At 37.7% G+C, this 19,212-nt stretch overlaps 1 protein-coding gene across 3 annotated transcripts in view; it reads right to left on the reverse strand.

Annotated features, from left to right (window-relative positions):
- LOC111145521 (family with sequence similarity 126 member B) overlaps window positions 1-19,212 on the reverse strand; it is a 45,639-nt gene that overhangs the window by 6,981 nt on the left and 19,446 nt on the right. For all 3 annotated transcript variants that reach the window (XM_022500439.1, XM_022500420.1, XM_022500431.1), the window contains 5 exons: window positions 18,264-18,379; window positions 12,738-12,833; window positions 8,873-8,989; window positions 4,324-4,411; window positions 565-724 (listed from right to left, as the gene is read on the reverse strand). In XM_022500439.1, the coding sequence (XP_022356147.1) occupies window positions 565-724; window positions 4,324-4,411; window positions 8,873-8,989; window positions 12,738-12,833; window positions 18,264-18,379 (577 nt within the window). The remainder of the gene's footprint in view (window positions 1-564; window positions 725-4,323; window positions 4,412-8,872; window positions 8,990-12,737; window positions 12,834-18,263; window positions 18,380-19,212) is intronic.

The raw sequence follows: 19,212 nt of genomic DNA on the forward strand, positions 1-19,212 counted from the left end.
AATGAATAGCACAGGAAAATAGGGATCATTAAAGTGGCAATTAATAGATCTTAGGCAAGACAGCTTGACTATTCAAGTACCATATGCCTATGAAATACTGCTGGATTCAGCACCTCCAAAAAAAGGAAAAGCAAAGATAAAGATCGAAAATACAATAATCAACTCTTTTATAGATAGCTTGTATTTCACCATTGGTTTGTCAGTTATATGATTTTTTTCCCACAGTGCTCATACATGCACCTTTTTTCCCATTATGATAAAGGCTTAAAGAAATTTCTTCCCTATTCTTATTCCTAGTTCAAAAAAAGACAAAAATTAACTTGATCTTATTTTTTGTTTTAACATTCCCAGAGCAATCTAAATTAACATCTTTCTACCTTATAAAAAAAAAGTATCTGTATCAAAATAAATTCAGGCATTTAAACACATTTCTAGCACTATATTTAAAAATTAAATTTTACTTTAATTATACAGAGTACTAAAAATCATGTGTTAACTTAGTTTATAAAAACAGTGATAAATTTGCTAGAATCCATGAATGGGCCATAGGAATTTTATACTCACCTTCTCTCCTCCATCTATGACGACGGATTGAAGCTGTTGTAATCGCAGTCCGAGAAATCCTCGGCACTGTTGGAGTGACTTCCACTTTAAGTACCTTCTGGCCTTCTTGTGAAGAATCAGGAGCATCAAATGGTAATGAGTTCTTCATGGCATTGGCAACCTAAAATATAATATAAAGTCTATACATATTTACACCAAATATATAATTTATGCTTATTTTACACTTCACGTTTCCATAAATTTTTGAATATGTATATAAAATGGTACTATAAAATGTAAAAGTACACAATGTGTTAGAAAAGTAGGTGCCTCCATTGTTCCTTTGTTTTTGTTTTTTAATGGGGGGAGATGGGCAGGGAGAGAGAGAATCTTTTTTTTTTTTTTTTTAATTTTGTTTACTTATTTGACAGATAGAAATCACAAGTAGGCAGAGAGGCAGGCAGAGAGAGGAGGAAGCAGACTCCCCGCGGAGCAGAGAGCCTGATGCGGGGCTCGATCCCAGGACCCTGAGATCATGACCTGAGCTGAAGGCAGAGGCTTTAACCCGCTGAGCCACCCAGGCGCCCCGAGAGAGAGAATCTTAAGCAGATTCCATGCCCAGCATGTGAGCCAGACACAGGGCTCAATCTTACAACCCTGATGTCCTGAGCCAAAATCAAGAATTGGACATTTAATCAAGTGAGCTTAATCAAGTGAGCCACCCACACACCCCTGTTCTGTATTCCTTCAGGCAGGCTTTTAAAATGAGAATTTACTGGGGCGCCTGGGTGGCTCAGTGGATTAAAGCCTCTGCCTTCGGCTCAGGTCATGATCGCAGGGTCCTGGGATCGAGCCCCGCATCGGGATCTCTGCTCGGCGGGGAGCCTGCTTCTCCCTCTCTCTCTGCCTGCCTCTCTGCCTACTTGTGACCTCTGTCGGTCAAATAAATAAATAAAAACCTAAAAAAAAAATAAATAAATAAAATGAGAATTTACTTGTAAAATTTGGAGTCACATACCCCAGAGATTCCTTAAACTTGTTCACTTTCAAAAAGAGAAGGCATTCTGGGGTGCCTGGGTGGCTCAGTGGGTTAAAGCCTCTGCCTCTGGCTCAGGTCATGATCCCAGGGTCCTGGGATCAAGCCCCACATTGGGCTCTCTGCTCAGCGGGGAGCCTGTTTCCTCCTCTCTCTCTGCCTTCCTCTCTGCCTACTTGTGATTTCTGTCTGTCAAATAAATAAATAAAATCTTCAAAGAGAAAAGGCATTCCAAAGAAAGAAAAATTACCTAACATCTGAACCCTGTTAAAGAAAATTTAGAAGTTTCTGATTCTTCAAATGAAAAATGACATGCAAAATTTTATTTCTCTTAAAAAAAAATTAGCTTTCTTTCCACTCCTTTGTTTCCAAAAGGAGAAATTTTCCCTGAACATGTCTGGGATTTTGCTTTCTGCTCCCTCCACAAAAAAGGAAAATATCTGGCTGGAAAGTAACTATCATCGACTGACGCATGTTTCTTAATTGGGTAGTGTTAATCTAGCAAAGATCTTGAGCTGAAGAACTTTCTCCTTTCCTCTCCACTTGGAAAGGACAAGTAAAATGCAGCAACCTGGACAAGTGTGCCAGCTCTGCCAACTCAAACTTCTCCAGAGGGCTATTCCAACATACAGACCAAGAGGTGGGGAGGTAAGTCTTTCAATTTAGCTTTCATCAGGAATAAAGATGAAGCCTGTTTCTCTACCTGCCAACTATTTTAGCTGTTATCACCTGCTCTAGATTTTAAGAAAGGAGTGTTGTTTGTTAGCAAATTATTGTAAATGCTACCTCACTAAATTAATAGTTAAAGTATAAAAAATAATAAAAAGAAAATGGCTTTAAAACTTGTACTCCTGGGGACGCCTGGGTGGCACAGTCAGTTAAGCCACTGCCTTTGGCTCAGGTCATGATCCCAGGGTCCTGGAATTGAGTCCTGCCATCAGGCTCCTTGCTCACTGGGGAGGCTGCTTCTCTCTCTGCCTCTGCCTGCCACTCTGCCTGCTTGTGCTCTCTCTTTCTCTCTGACAAATAAATAAATAAAATCTTTAAAACAAAACAAAAAAAACCTTGTACTCTTGGGGCACCTGGGTGACATGCTTGGTTGAGTGCCCAACTCTTGGTTTCAGCTCAGGTCACAATCTCATGGCTCTGCACTCAGCGCAGAGTGTGCCTGAAAATCCATCACCCTCTCCCTCTGACCTCCCGCTTGTGCTCTCTCTGAAATAAGAGAATAAATCTTTTTAAGAAGTGTAAACTAATATAATTACAATTAAAATCTAGAAATAAACTTGACTAAAAAATTGTACTCTTTAAGTTTACAAATGAAAAAACATATTCTTAAAATACCATTATACTACTATAAAAACCTTAGAAAATACAAAACTTACAAAGAAAAACCATCCAGAGTTGAACCACCGAGATAACCGTAAGCCTTTGTATGTTGCTTCTGTCTTGTCCAGATTAAAAAATAGTTGTAAACTGCTTGACCACTTAACATAAGCTAGCATTTTTCTTTAGTACAAAATTTTTGAATATATAATTTCTTTTTTTTTTTAAGATTTTATTTATTTATTTGACAGACAGAGATCACAAGTAGGCAGAGAGGTAGACAGAGAGAGAGAGGAGGAAGCAGGCTCCCTGCTGAGCAGAGAGCCCAATGTGGGGCTCGATCCAAGGACTCTGGGATCATGACCTGAGCCGAAGGCAGAGGCCTAACCCGCTGAGTCACCCAGGTGCCCCGAATATATAATTTCATCAAGTAAACATAATCATTCTCTGCTGTGAAACACCTTTTGTTTTGATTCCTCTGCAATTAGAAATAACACTAATGTTGTGCTTATAATACATTTTTAAAAATTCAAAGTAGTTTTCTGGGATGTGTTGCTAGACATGGGGTGGCAGATTAAAGAAAAAAAACACGTTACTGAACTGCTTCTGCAAAGGAATGTTCAGAGTTGTGTTATACTGCTACTGGTAATAGAAAGATTTTTTTAGAAATATATTTATTTTGTGGAAGAGTACGAGATCTTTTTATTTAGAACAAAATATTAATTGGCTTTCTTGTCATGCCTATTGAGAATCTTTTTCTCAGTTTTTGCAATACATATTAATTTTGTTTTTAAAAAATTTGGAGGTTTAGGGCGCCTGGGTGGCTCAGTGCATTAGGCTTCTGCCTTTTGTTCAGGTCATGGTTTCAGGGTCCTGGGATCCAGCCGCGCATCGAGCTCTCTGCTCAGCAGGGAGCCTCCTTCCCTCTCTCCCTATTTGTGATCTCTCTGTCAAATAAATAAATAAATAATCTTTTAAAAAACAAAATAAAATAAATTAAAAAACTGGAGGTCTAAAAAAAAATCCAAACTGGAGGTTTTGAATTTAGATGCTGATCTGGTCAAAAAAAAGAGCCCAACCCTTTTTTGGTGACTTGTCCTATCACTTAAGCTTAGAAAATCCTTCCATCTTTAGAAATTTGAGTAAATGCTTCTAACCTTTTCCTCCTCCTTTTCTTAAAGGATTTTAAAACATTTAATTCTTTAATTTATCTGAACTTTATTTTTATTTTTGTATGTGGTAGTAGAGGATCTAAATCAATTTTGTTTTCTCTCCAACAGTTAACCAATTGTTATGGAATAAACCTTTCTCCCTCAATGATTTAGATTGCCTCATATGTTATATACTGAATATTTTCACTCACTAGTGCCGCTTTCAGGCACAGGTATGTTTCATAAAGAATAAATATAATAACTTACCAACAGTGGTTGAGAAAAGAGTTCTAGCTGAGCTCTATAAATGATGTCATCAAGGACTTCTTGGCCAAGGTCCCACTGCCCATTATACCTGTGGAGAAGCCAACTGTTTATCTTTAGCAAATTCTTCTAATATTTAACAATAACGTTTTCATTGTTTCAAGTCCTACCTATAGGTCCAAATCCTATTTTGGTTCTAAAATGAGATTTTCACATTAAGTTTTGCATCATTTCATTTCTAAACTATCCCACTTTTGGTTACAAGAACAAATGAAGAGGGGCACCCTGGGTGGCTCTGTCGGGTAACAGTTCAACTCTTGATCTCAGCTCAGGTCTTGATCTCAGGGTCATGAGTTCAAGCACCAGCTGGGCTCCACATTGAGTGTGGAGCATACTTAAAAAAAAAACAAACAAAAAACCGCACACACAAAAAACAACAAAGTGAAGATTTCAAATACTAATGTTTAAAATTGTTTACAAATATCTCTTCACAAACTAGTTTTTATCATGTGCTGATATTTAGGGTAATCTACTTAAATGCATTTATGAAAACTTGGGTTATGAACTATGTAGAAAGACAGTTTTCCAGAAGGAAAGCCTGACCAATTTCCAGACACCAATTTATTGACTAGTTATATTTGGGCTATTTTAAAAAGTACTAAAAGGAATATGAACAATTACACACCAACAGACTGGACAACGTAGAAGAAGGATAAATTCCTAGAAACATACAACCTAGCAGGACTGAATCATGAAGAAATAGAAAATCTGAATGGACCAATTACTGGTAAGGAAACTGAAGCACTGACCAAAAACCTACCAACAAACAGAAGTCCAGAAGACTGGAAGGCTTTACAGGTGAATTCTACCAACATTTAAAGAAGAATTGGTACCAATCCTTCTCAAACTCTTCCAAACAACAGAAGAGAAGGGAATACTTCCACATTCATTTTTCAAGGTCAGCATTATCCTGATACCAAACCAGACAAGAACACTACAAGAAAATAAAATTATAGGCCAATATCCCTGGTGAACACAGATGCAAAATCCTCAACAAAATATAAGCAAATCAAATTCAACAATACTTTAAAATGATTATACACGATGGTCAAGTGGGATTTACCTTTGGGTGCAAGTACGGTTCAAAATCTGCAATTCAATCAACATGATACACCATTTTAACAAAATGAAGGATAAAAAGCATATATCTCAACAGATGAAAAAAACATTTTTGACAAAATTCAACATCTATTCATGATAAAAACTCAGTGAAGTGGTTGTAGAGGGACATATCTAGAAGTCATATATGACAAGCCCACAGCTAACATCATACTCAATGGTGAAAATCTGAAAGGTTCTCTAAGATCAGGAACAAGACAAGGATGCCTACTCTCCCACTTCTAAAAATTCAACATAGTACTAGAAATTCTAGCCAGAGCAAATTAGGCCAAAGGGGCGAGAGGAAAGGCACCAAAATCAGAACAGAGTAAAACTGTCTCTATTTGCAGATAATGTGATTATTTACAGGAAACCCTAACAATGTCACGAAAAAACTCGAAGACACAGAAGATTAGAATCTTACCGATGGCTGGTCGTGATCCTGAATGTCAGCGCACAGAGATGATTAAGAAAGAAGAAGAACGTTTGAGGGCTTCTATTCGTCAGGAATCTCAGCAGCGCCGAATGAGAGAGAAACAGCACCAGCGGGGGCTGAGTGCTAGTTACCTAGAACCTGATCGCTATGATGAGGAGGAGGAAGGCGAGGAGTCCATCAGCTTGGCTGCCATTAAAAACCGATATAAAGGGGGCATTCGAGAGGAACGAGCCAGAATCTATTCGTCAGACAGTGATGAGGGATCAGAAGAAGATAAGGCTCAAAGATTACTCAAAGCCAAGAAACTGACCAGTGATGAGGAAGGGGAACCTTCTGGAAAGAGAAAAGCAGAAGATGATGATAAAGCGAGTAAAAAGCATAAAAAGTATGTGATCAGTGATGAAGAGGAAGAAGATGATGATTGAAGCACAATGTGAAAACATTTTATGTATTTTTGTACAGTTTATTAAATATGATGTAAACATGAGTTATTTTGATTGAAATGAATTGATTTGCTTTTGTGTAATTTTAATTGTAATAAAAAGTTTTTTAAAGCAAAAAAAAAAAAAACTAGAACTAAAAAAAAAAATTAGAACTAATACATACAGTAAAATTGCAGAACAGAAAATTAATACACAAAATTTTGTGGCATTTCTATACACTAATAGTAAACCATTAGAAAGAGAAATTAAGAAAAAAATTCCATTCACAATTGCATTAAAATAACACCTAGGAATAAATTTCAACGAGAAGATGAAAGATCATGTACTGTATACCTGAAGTTTTCATAAAGACACTGATGAGAGAAATAGAAAAACACACAAATAAATGGAAAGAGACTGTGTACTCATGGACTGGAAGAATTAATAACGCTAAAACGTCCATACTACCCAAAGCAATATACAGATTCACAATAATCCCCATCAAAATTCCAATGGTATTTTTCACAGAAATAGAAATAATCTTAAAATTTGTATGGAACCACATAAGACCCTGAATAACAAAAATAAACTTGAGAAAAAAGAACACAGTTGGAGGCATCACGTTTCCTGATCTTGAACTATATTACAAAGCTATAGTATCAAAATAGTATAGTACTGACATATAAAACAGGTAGATCAGATGGAACAGAAGCCAAGAAATAAACCCACACATACATGGTCAGTGAATTTACAAAAAAGGAGCCAAGATTATACAACCAGGAAAGGAAAGTCTCTTCAATAAATGGTATTGGGAAACTGAATAGCTACATACAAAAGAATGAAACTGGACCTCTATCTCATATCACACACAAAAATCAACCTAACGTGGATGAAAAACCTAAATGTGAGACCTGAAACCATAAAACTCTAAGAAGAAACACAGGCATCAGCCTTAGCAACACTCTCCTATGACCCTCCTCAGGCAAGAGAAACAAAAGCAAAAATAAACTACTGAGACTACACCAAAATAAAAAAGCTTTTGTACAGAAAAGGAAAACACCAACAAAACGAAAAGGCAATCTACTAATGGAGAAGTATTTGTGATGATATATCCAATAATGGGTCAATATCCAAAATATATAAAGAACTTATACAACTTAACATTTAAAAAAATAATCTGATTAAAAAATGGGCAGAAGACCCAAACAGACATTTTCCAAAGAGCACATACAGATGGCTAACAAGCACATGAAAATGTAACTGACATTACTAATCATCAGGAAAATGCAAAGCAAAACCACGATGAGATATTATCTCATACCCGTAAGAATGGCTTTTACAAATAAAGAAATAAGTGATGCCGAAGATGCGGAGAGAGGAAATCCTGTGCACTACTGGGGAAAATGTAAACTGGTGCAGACAGTATGGCGAACAGTATGGAGGTCCCTCAAAAAATTAAAAATGAAATTACCGTATGATCTAGCAATTCCACTTCTGGTATACATCCAAAGGAAACAAAATCACTAACTCTAAAAGATCTGCAGCCCATTCATTGCAGCATTATTTACAGTAACCAAGACATGGAAACAACAAGTGTTCACTGACAGATGAATGGATAAAGAAAATATACTGTGTACAAACACACATGAGTATTATTCAGCCATAAAAAAGAAAGAAATCCTGCCATCTGCAACAACTAGACAGATCTCGAGGGCATTATGCTGAGTATAGTAGGTCAAACAGAAAGATAAATACTATCAGAGCTCACTTATATGTGAAATCTAAAAGAAAAAAAACCCAAAATCACAGATACAGAAAACAGACTGGTGGCTGCCAGAGGTGGGGGTGGGGATGGGGTTGGTATAAAGAGTGAAAGTGGTGAAAAGGTACAAACTTCTAGATGTAAGATAAATCAGTCTGGGATATAACACACAGTATGGTGACTAGAGTTAACCACACTGTACTGTGTTATTTGAAGTTGCTAAGAGAGTAGATTTTAAAAAGTTCTCGGGATGTCTGGGTGGCTCAGTAGGTTAAGCATCTGCCTTCGACTCAGGTGATGGTCCCAGGGTTCTGGGATCAAGTCCTGCATCAAGCTCCTTGCTCAACAGGGAGCCTGCTTCTCCCCTGCTTGTGCTCTCTCTCTGACAAATGAATTTAAAAAAAAAAAAAATCTTAAAAAGTTCTCATCACAAGAAAAAAATTTTTATACATAGTGATGGATCCTAATTAAACTTATTGTGGTGATCATTTCACAATATAAAATTATCTAATCATTATATTGTACACCCAAAATTAACAGTCTTATATGTCAATTATATCTCAATTCAAAAATTGTTTTTAATCATCATACTGCTTTCAAATAACAAGTATATATTCATTAAAAAAATACTAAAAGGAATTCATATTGGAAAAAGAAGATAAGGTGTCCACCATGGAACAAGATTCAGTGTTGTGCAGCTGATAAGGAAAAAGAGAAACAGTAAGTTTCCAAACATTACAAGAATTCACTCAGTTTCATAGTCTATCTACTTACATGGCATAATAAACCCCTGTGAGAAGTTGCACCATGAATTCAGGATCCAATACTATTCGACCACAGAGTTCTTTCCAGTGTTTTTCGTGTTGCCGTGGAAACCCACTCACACAAACCCTAGGAAAATACGGCATTTGCCATGTGTGATTTCCTGATTCATTAAACATTTTTCCTTTCATAAATTCATTCATTCAGTTATTCATTCCTCATATTTATTGACTACCTGCTTATGTACCAGTCACTGTCCTGGCCTAGGCAGATAGTTATCAACAGGCAAAAAGATAAAAATAGAATCTGTGCCCTCACAAAGTATACACTCTAAAGAACTATATCAATAAAAGCAATAATTTTTCTCAAATAGCTGTGTCTGTCATCTTTCTCCCTCTTAAAAAATGTATAACTTCTATACATCCCAAATTTCATCAGGATGAATGAGTGGGAGATACAGAAATCTCAAAACAAAGGGACATTTCAAAATACCTGATGTCTATGAGGCCATTTTTTAAAAGATTTTATTTTTAAGTAATTTCTATACCTAACATAGGGCTTAAATTCAAAACCCGAAGATCAAGAGTTGCACGCTATACCAACTGAGCCAGCCAGGAGCCCAGTGAGGCCATTTTTAAATTAAAGTGCCACAACAATTCTTTGTCTTCATCTCATTAAGAGATGCTTCTAAAAGTTATGTTGAGTAATTATCAAAAGTTGTAATGTACCTATATTATTTTAATCAATTAATTTGTTTGAAAAATTATAATGGTGAGTCCAAAGAAACTTTTCAATGTTTAATGCATTATGATCTCAAATTTTTTTAATTGATTATTTATTTGACACAGAGAGAGAGAGATCACAAGTAGGCACAGAGGCAGGCAGAGAGAGGTGGGGGAAGCAGGCTCCCCGCTGAGCAGAGAGCCTGATGTGGGGCTCGATCCCAGGACCCTGGGATCATGACCTGAGCCAAAGGCAGAGGCTGAGCCACCCACTGAGCCACCCACGTGCCCCTCTGGAAATTTTTTTAAAATCTCAATTTACAGGGCACCTGGATGGCTCAATGGGTTAAAGCCTCTGCCCTCAGTTCAGGTCATGATCCTGGCGTCCTGGGATTGAGCCCCGCATCGGGCTCTCTGCTCAGCGGGGAGCCTGCTTCCCCCCTCTCTCTGCCTGCCTCTCTGCCTACTTGTGATCTCTATCTGTCAAATAAATAAATAAGTAAGATTAAAATCTCAATTTACATATATATTTTTGTAGCAGAAATATACAATGAAAAGATCAATAAAAGACTTGGAAGCATAGGGGCATCTGGCTGGCACAGTCAGTGGACCATGTGACTCCTGATCCTAGGGTTGTGAGTTCAAGCTCCATGCTGGATATGGAGTCTACTTAAAAACAACACCAACCGAACCAAACCAAACCAAACCAACCAAAAAACCCACAAAAAACCCCAGAGGTACAAATAAAACCTACAACAATGATTAAATTGAAGAAGAAAAAAAAAAAAAAAAACGACTTGTAAAGCATAATATAGCATTAAGATAAAATATGAGTAAAGTGGTAGGGAATTCAATTTTAAGGAGAAAAAGAAATAATATAATGTCAGACTATTCAAAGCCTGTTCACCTATTCTTCATATGGATGATGGTTGGTATTTACATTATACACATTTAAAATACTAACCTAGCAATTATTTTATTATGTCAATATTTACATACTAGCAATCATACCATTTGCAACTAGTTAAGATAAAATGAAAAATTTAAATGTTAACTTCAAATGTATGAGAGCTATACAGATTTTTAAAATTCTTTATGGGATATATGAACGAAAGTGGGAGGATCACTAAACTCTATCATTTTTCCTATTAAGAAAATCTATTTTTAAAAGTCTATTAAGTGCCACAAAAATTATAGATTTGGCAGGTTTTGTTTTAATGAATCAACAATAGTCCCTTATAGACCTAACTATAGATAGGCAGTAAGTGCTTAAATAGTGTACTCTCCTGATAACAGTAACCAGGTTAGAGACAAAAATTTTGTTAGTCATTCATCATGTTATTGTAGGCAAGTGAAAATAATACAGCTATTTTAAGAGAATCAATAAAATCAAACTTTTAGCTAAATGGCTTTTCCCCAATTAGCAAAAACAGTTTTATTATAAATAGGACCCTACTCTCTTCCCAGTTAACACAATAGCATGAACTTGAACAAAGCATTTATGGGTGGACAATCTCCTGGGGCGGCCATGAATTCCTATGATCCCTCTGTCCTGGTATTCACACTCTGTATATCCCCTAGTATTGAGTACAGGTGGGAACTGTGACTTGCTTCCAGCCAGAATATGGCAAACATAATCGGATTTCCATGACTACACGTACATGATTATATGATTATGTTATATAACAAGATTGTACTGCCAGGTCTTAAAAACTGGAGTCGCCATAGGTTGCCTATGCTGGGAAGACAAAGAAGTGAGGCCAGCCTTCAGCAGACTGCCAACCTGCAACTAAAAGAACTGAATTCTGTTAACAAAAGCATATAAACACCTCAACTGAGCCTCAGATAAAACTGCACTTCTCGCTGACATCTTAACCACAGCTTTCTAATACCCTAAGCAGAGGACCCAGCTAATGCATGCCTAGACTCCTCACCCACAGAAACTGTGGAAATAATAAATACGCACTATTTGAGCTGCTAAGTTCATGGTATGTGGCAACTTGTTAGGAGGCAATAGGAAACTAATACAGCATTTGACCTTTTTTGAGGGGCTCAGTCTCCTCAAGTAAAAATCAACGGGACAATCAACAGATGAATGGATAAAGAAGATGTGGTACATATATACACAATGGAAACTATGCAGCCATCCAAAGAAATGAAATCTTGCCATTTGCAACAATGTGGAAGGGACTAGAGGGTATTTGCTAAGCGAAATAATCAATCAGAGGAAGACAATTATCATATGATCTCTCTGATATGAGGAATTTGAGAGGCAGGGAAGGAGGTCCTGGGTGGTAGGGAGGGATAAAATGAAACAAGATCGGATCGGGAGGGAGACAAACCATAAGAGACTCTTAAACTCACAAAACAAACTGAGGGTTGCTGGCGGGTGGTGGGGTAGGGATAGGGTGGCTGGGTTATGGACACTGGGGAGGGCATATGCTGCGGTGAGTGCTGTGAAATGTGTAAGCCTGATGATTCACAGACCTGTACCCCTGTGGCAAATAATACATTATATGTTAATTAAAAAAACCAACTGGACGGAATGAACTAAGGGTTCCTTCTATAACTGAAATTCTCTAACTCAAAAGCTACTCTGACTCCAAACTAATTTATATTACTTAACTTTTTTTTTCCTACAGTGGATGTTTACTTTTCAATTCAGCTTAGCTCTGTCCAAATTATTAGAAATTCTGATTTAGGAATGACTAGAACACACAAATACAAATGAGACATACAGATAATTGGTGTTATTGCTAATCTTATCCAAAGCATTGTTATTTGTGAAATATATAAATGAAAAAATTCACATTCCTTTAGACTTTCTCCATATATAGGACTATTTATTCAAAACTCTCCAAATGATTTATAAAACTTGGCATACAGGCAGTGATTAGGTCTATCACTCAACCACCCTAAACTTACAACATTTTGGATTGATGTTCAGCTAGAAAATACTTTTTTAATGCTGAAATATTTTCAAAAGTCATGATACATGAGGGATGATAAGGATTCCTACAGGAATGTAAGCTTCCAGAGTTTTGTTTACTGTTTTATCACAACAAATTAGAACAACACTTAACCACAGAATATGTGCTCAATAACTATTTGTCAAATAAATTAATATGAAAGCTGATGATAATTATTCTTCTCACCTGGAGCCCATCCGACAAAGAGACTGGTAAGATGAAGCAGGCATATACACAATAGCAGAATTATAACACAACATGAGGAAACTCAAGACTTCAAACCTAGAAAAAAATAAAACAAACGAAAATTATTTCTAATGGAAACTGATTTCTTTGTTGGGTAGTTATAACAAGAATGCACGTAATAGTGACCTTCCTGAGTTCTCAATCAGATTGCTGTGATATCCTCCTCAATGGTTTTTCTGTTTTTTTTTCCTTATTAAAGATCACATTCCTTGCTACCATCTAGATTTTCTTCCACCAAAAATAAACCATTGTGCTTGAACAGATGATTCCTTATTACATTAATCCACTGTTCCCATTGACTACATGATAAAATCCAAACCATTCATGGCATAGAAGGCCTTTAAAATCCACCCTTGGGGTGCCTGGACCAGTTGTGAGTGCCTGGACTGAGTTGTGCCAACTCAGCCGGCTGGGCGTCCAACTCTTGATTTTGGCTTGGGTCATGGCCTTGGGGTAATAAGCTTGAGCCCCACATCAGGTTCCGTGTTCAGCATGCAGTCTGCTTGAGGTTCTCTCTCCCTTGCCCTCTTCCTTGTACTTTCTAAAAATAAGTAAATAAATCTTTTAAAAATATAAGATCCACCCTCAACCTACCTCTCCAACCTTACTTCCCTCCACTGCCTAATACACCATACTACCTCAATCTTCTTACCACTCCATGAATATATCATAACTTTTCATAACTCCTTGCTTTTATGGAGGCTGCCCTTTCTTACTAGAACTTAATTTTTCACTTGGGAAATTCTGGTTTAGGTTTCAAGTGTTGGCTCAAATTCTTAACTTAGACATAATATCATTCTTAATTTTCCTGACTAAAGGAAAGAGTTCCCTTTGTTGTGTATCTAATATGTATTAGATACAGCATTTATGGCAGGGAATCATATCTTTGTCTTTACTGATGTTTTACCTATTTAATAACAAGCAACTTTACTCATTTATCACCTCTATCTCTAGTGTCAAGCACAGTGTCTAATACATTATAATTGCTCAATAAACTTTTATTGAATGAATAAATGATTTTATTTAATGAGTAAAGATTTCTCTTTTTTTATTTTTATTACTTTTTTTTTGAAAGATTTTATTTATTTATGTGACAGACAGATCGTAAAGTAGGCAGAGAGGCAGGCAGAGAGGGAGGTGGAAGCAGGCTCCCTGCTGAGCAGAGAGCCCGATGTGGGGCTCGATCCCAGGACCCTGGGATCATGACCTGAGCTGAAGGCAGAGGCTTAACCCACTGAGCCACCCAGGCGCCCCTCTTTTTTTTTTTAACCAGGGATTTTTTTTCTTATTTGAGACACGGAAAGAAAGAGCACACGTGCACACATTAGCAGGGAGAAGGGCAGAGGGGAGAGGGGAGAGGAAGAAGCCGACTCCCTGCTTAGCAGGGAGCCTGAGCCTGAGCAGGGACCCCGAGACCATGAACTGAGCTGAAGGCAGATGCTTAACTGACTGAGCCACCCAGGTGTCCCTGAGTAAAGATTTCTTAATCTATACAGTCTCTAAGGAAGTGATTCCTTAACCTGGATGCACACTACTGTTACTTAAGGGTATTCTGGAATGATATACTCCTGTGCCTCAACCCAGACTGACCCAATTAGAATCTTTGAGGGCATGACCCAGGAAAGTTGTTCTTCTAAAAAGCTTCCCATAGGTGGTAAAGAGTAAAAGGAAACTCTTTGTACTATTTTTTAAACATTTTTTGTAAGTCTGAAATTATTTCAAAATCAAAAGTTAAAAACTGAGTTGAAAGTCTGACTTGGAAGCAGTCATATCTTCAGATCTCTTCTCCTCTATGCTGTAAGGTTTACTGAAGATTTATTTTTTTAAAGGATAAAAGAAGTTTCTACTTGAGAACCACCAAGCACAATTGTGGTTTGGAGTGAGGGTTGGGGGAAGGGATACCATACTGAAAACAGGAAAATTAAATATTTCTTACTGGATATTGAAACCTGGGGCACCTGGGTAGCTCAGTGGGTTAAAGCCTCTGCCTTCAGCTCAGGTCATGATCCCAGGGTCCTGGAATCGAGCCCCACATCGGGCTCTCTGCTCAGCAGGGAGCCTGCTTTATCCTCTCTCTCTGCCTGCCTCTCTGCCTGCTTGTGATCTCCGTCTGTCAAATAAATAAATAAAATCTTTAAAAAAAAAAAGAAAAGAAAAACCTGAAGCTCTTCTTCCCTTCTTGACCACCAGATGCTAGGCAAGCCCTCTGAGGGCCCAGAAAGAGTTTTCTCTCGGGAATTTGACCACCCTAAGAGGAAAGACTTAAGAGGCAGAGATTTGGGAAGTTCTCCAACTGAATGGTTCAGTGAAGTTTACAGTCGACTGGCCCTACTCACAAGGTCAGAGCTGTGTATAGTTTATTTCCTTTCCTTCATCTTCCGGGGATGTATGGGGAAGATTATCAGACATCTGAGGAACCCCACTAACATGAAAATGAGATCAAAATAAAGAAATACAAAAAGGGAAAAAAAACTTTCAACAGGGTGCTTGGGCGGCGCAGTCCGTTGAGCGTCTGCCTTCAGCTCGGGTCATGATCTCAGGGTCCTGGGACTGCCCTCTGTTGGGTTTCCTGCTTAGAATGAGCCTGCTTCTCCCTCTCCTTCTGCTTCCTGCTCCCCCTGCTGTGCTCTCTTGCTCTCTGTCAGGTATGTAAATTAAAAAAAAAAAAAAACTTTATACAAAGTAAATTATCATTAATAGTCTCAAAAATATAAGAGACGTTTTGGGGAAAAACAACAACCAGGATCTATTTTAAAAGAACACTTAGAAAACCAAAAAAGCTAGATATACAAAATATAATGTCAAAAATTAAGAACTCAAGAAGACTGGTGGATGAAGTTGAGGAAATATCACAGAAAATAGAGCAAATGGAAAAAAATACAGCAGATGGGAGAGAAAAGAGGACCACTCCAAGATTTCCAACATCCAAATAATAAAACCACCAGAAGACAGATAGTATAAGACCAAAGAAATAAAAAGAGACAAATAATAAAAGATCAGATAAAACGGAGAGGCTGAACTAATTAAAAACAATTCAAGAAAATTTTCCCGTCTAAAAGACATGAGTTTCTAAGTCAAAAATGGGTCTACCTAGGGGGGGCGGGAGGTTGGGGGAGCCAGGTGGTGGGTATTAAGGAGGGCACGAATTGCATGGAGCACTGGGTGTGGTGCAAAAACAATGAATACTGTTACGCTGAAAAGAAATTAAAAAAAAAAAAAAAAAGGGTCTACCTAGAGGGGCGCCTGGGTGGCTCAGCAGGTTAAGCCTCTGCCTTTGGCTCAGGTCATGATCTCAAGAGTCCTGGGATCAAGCCCGAGTCAGGCTCCCTGCTCAGTGGGGAATCTGCTTGTCCCATTTCCCCTTCCCCCCATTCATGTTCTCTATCTCTTAAATAAATAAAATATATTTTTTTAAAAGATTTTATTTTTATTTATTTGAGAGGGGGGAGAGAGAGGGCAAGCAAGAGCACAGAACAGGGGGAGGGAGAAGGTTCTCTGCTGAGCGGGGAGCCTGATACAGAGCTTGATCCCAGGACTCCAAGATCATGACCTGAGCAAAAGGCAGATGCTTAACCCACTGAGCCACCCAGGCACCCCTATGTCAGATTCTTAAAAGGATGAAACCATTTGTTGGTGAGACCACTCCTGCTTTTACACCTGATAAAGTCGAACAGAAGCCTGCAAATCTGAGTGGCACTGTTCTACGAGACATTGTGGTAACCTGAGAGAAGAACAAACTGCAATAACAGTTAATGACTGCGACTTCAGTTATGTGCCAGTGTCTGACTCATTCTTCAGGTCACACCTACTGCCATTCTGTGATATGCTGTAACACAGGCATGGTTGGTAAGCTTTAATACTCATATTGATGTACTAGTAAATTGAGTTAAAGCCTCCTTAGGATGAATGCTAAGAAAATGACTGGTTTGAGGGACTGGACCTAGTTTATCATCGGCTAATTTCTATGATCAGTATTTCTGCTCAAGTTGATCATAAGGTACAAATAGTAGTAGATGAGGGATAGGATGGGGTGGAAAAGAATCAAAATGATACAAAAATATGAAAATGTACATAGTGGTTTTATAGAACAAATTAATTGCTTCTTCAAATCTATTCCTAACATACACTGGCTCTTCAAATGTTGGGCACATTCATAAGGATCATACTGATGTCTTTTATCTGTCACAGAAATGCTAAAAGTATTTGCTAATACTAAAAGTAGATGCCCAGGTAAACATAACTGTTTTTGTTTGAAAGAGCCCAGGTCAAAAGCCAAGGCATTATCTGTATAGTAAAGAATTTGGCCTTGCCCAAAGAAGTCTGGCCTTTGCCCCCTTGCTAGGAAGAAACCTATGTCATACCTGACAGAAGTGTCTTTGTTTAGGGTAAGGACTAGCCACATTAGAAACAACCACCATGGAGTGCCTGGGTGGCCCAGTCAGTTGACTGGTTAAGTGGCCAGCTCCTGATTCAGTTCATGTCATGATCTCAGGGTCCTGGGATTGAGCCCAGTGCTCAGGGAAGAGTCTGCTTAGGATTTTCTCTCTCTCTCTCTCTCTCCTTCTATCCCACCCCCCCAGGGCTCTCTCTCTCTCTCTAAAGTAAATAAATCTTTGAAACTAACAACCAACAAATCACCATGTGATTTAGGGTGGGTCATACAGCCTCAACCAACCAGGAGGCTGAGATCAACCTTGCAAGCAGTCAGTCTAATCAGTCGTACCTACAATAACGGAGCACAGTGAGAACTCTGGATACTGAACCTGACTCTAGGCATACTGTCACATGTTGATGCTGGGAGGGTAGTGCATCCTGACTCCATGGGTGAGGACAACAGAAGCTCTGCATTTGGAACCCTCCAGATTCTGTCCTATGCATCTCTCCCTTTGGCTTATTTTAATCCATATCCTTTCCTTGTAATAAACCTTAACTCTGAATATAACAGCTTTCATTCAGTGAGTTTTGAGTCCTAACAAGTTATCAAACCTAGGAGTGGTTATGGGAACTCCCCAAACCTGCAGTTGGTGTCAGAACTGAGGGCAGTCTTGGGGCCCAGGCATTCAAACTTTGCAGTTTATCTAACTTCAGGAAGGTAGGTACTCTCATTCACCCATTCTGCAATGAAGAAAGCAAAGTGTAGAAAGTAGGTACACTGCCTGAGAGGACAAGCTTCTAAGCTGTAGTACTAGAAAACAAACCTTGGCTTAGCTGACTTTATGCCCACAGTTTTAGTTTTTACATTACCTTATGCAAGATGATCACACACAGTACCGTGCATTAGATGGACAGGTATTTAACCATTATAATGTATTTCACTATTATGACATCTTATTTTTTTAAAGATTTTATCTAGTATGACATCTTAAACCTCTTGTCTCTTATCTCATCAAACTTGAACCAAAATAATTATAGTTAACTATTAAGCACAGATTAATAACTATTACGGTCTATAGTTTTGACCATTACCGGTTTTGTGCAGTGAATGTTTCCCTTTGAGGATGAAGATCACTATAAACAACCCTGATGAGATCATGCTGACACAAAGCCCCTTCTGTCAAAGCCATGGATCCAATTGTTGAGGGCTACAAAAAAAAGATAAAGTATCTTTAAGAGACACAGTATCTCTAAAATGAAGTAAAAATCTGTATCATGTAAGGATATTTAATTTTGCTTTAACATTGAGCCCATTTCTTGTTCAAAACCTTTCCATTTTTCAGTTGCATACATTCTATAGTTCTTTTTGGAAATTATATTTAATATATAAAACTAAAAATATACTGCTTTATTTTTTGAAAGATTACAGGATCAATCTATATTTAGGACAAAGAATAAGAAAAGTTGCTGGAAAGACTAAAGGTTACAAATATACCACTTTCATTATTTTTTATTTTTCTCAAATACATCAATTTTGTCTGCACCCCAGAGCACACAGCAGTTCTGAGACTGTGCATTTAAATTCTGTAGTTTGTCTAACTTCAGGTAGGTGGATATTCTTATCAATCCCATTCAATAATGAAAAAGAAAGGTGCATGGGTTAAATGGGTGAAGGGGATTAAGGATATATTTGTCATGATGAGCACTGGGTGCAGTATGGAATGGTTGAGTCATTATACTGTACATCTCAAACTAGTAACACTGTATGTTAACTAACTGGAATTAAAATAAAAACTTGAAAGAAAAAAGAAAAGCACAGAGAATTATTTAACACAAACAATAATGAAGACTATGATCAAATGTTTAATAGTGACATAACTGATTTCATGTTTCTGAGGTTAGAAGCAACCATTCATAACTGTTTCACTATCCTCCATTTTATTACATAACATGATACACAGAACTTAATTAAAATCTATTACTTAGAAATATTCTATGCTAAAACAAGCCCATTCTATTGGAGGCATTCTATTTCCAATAT

Source organism: Enhydra lutris, unplaced genomic scaffold, assembly GCF_002288905.1.
Source record: "Enhydra lutris kenyoni isolate GAN:26980312 unplaced genomic scaffold, ASM228890v2 scaffoldscaffold1, whole genome shotgun sequence".
Taxonomy (NCBI): Eukaryota; Metazoa; Chordata; class Mammalia; order Carnivora; family Mustelidae; genus Enhydra; species Enhydra lutris.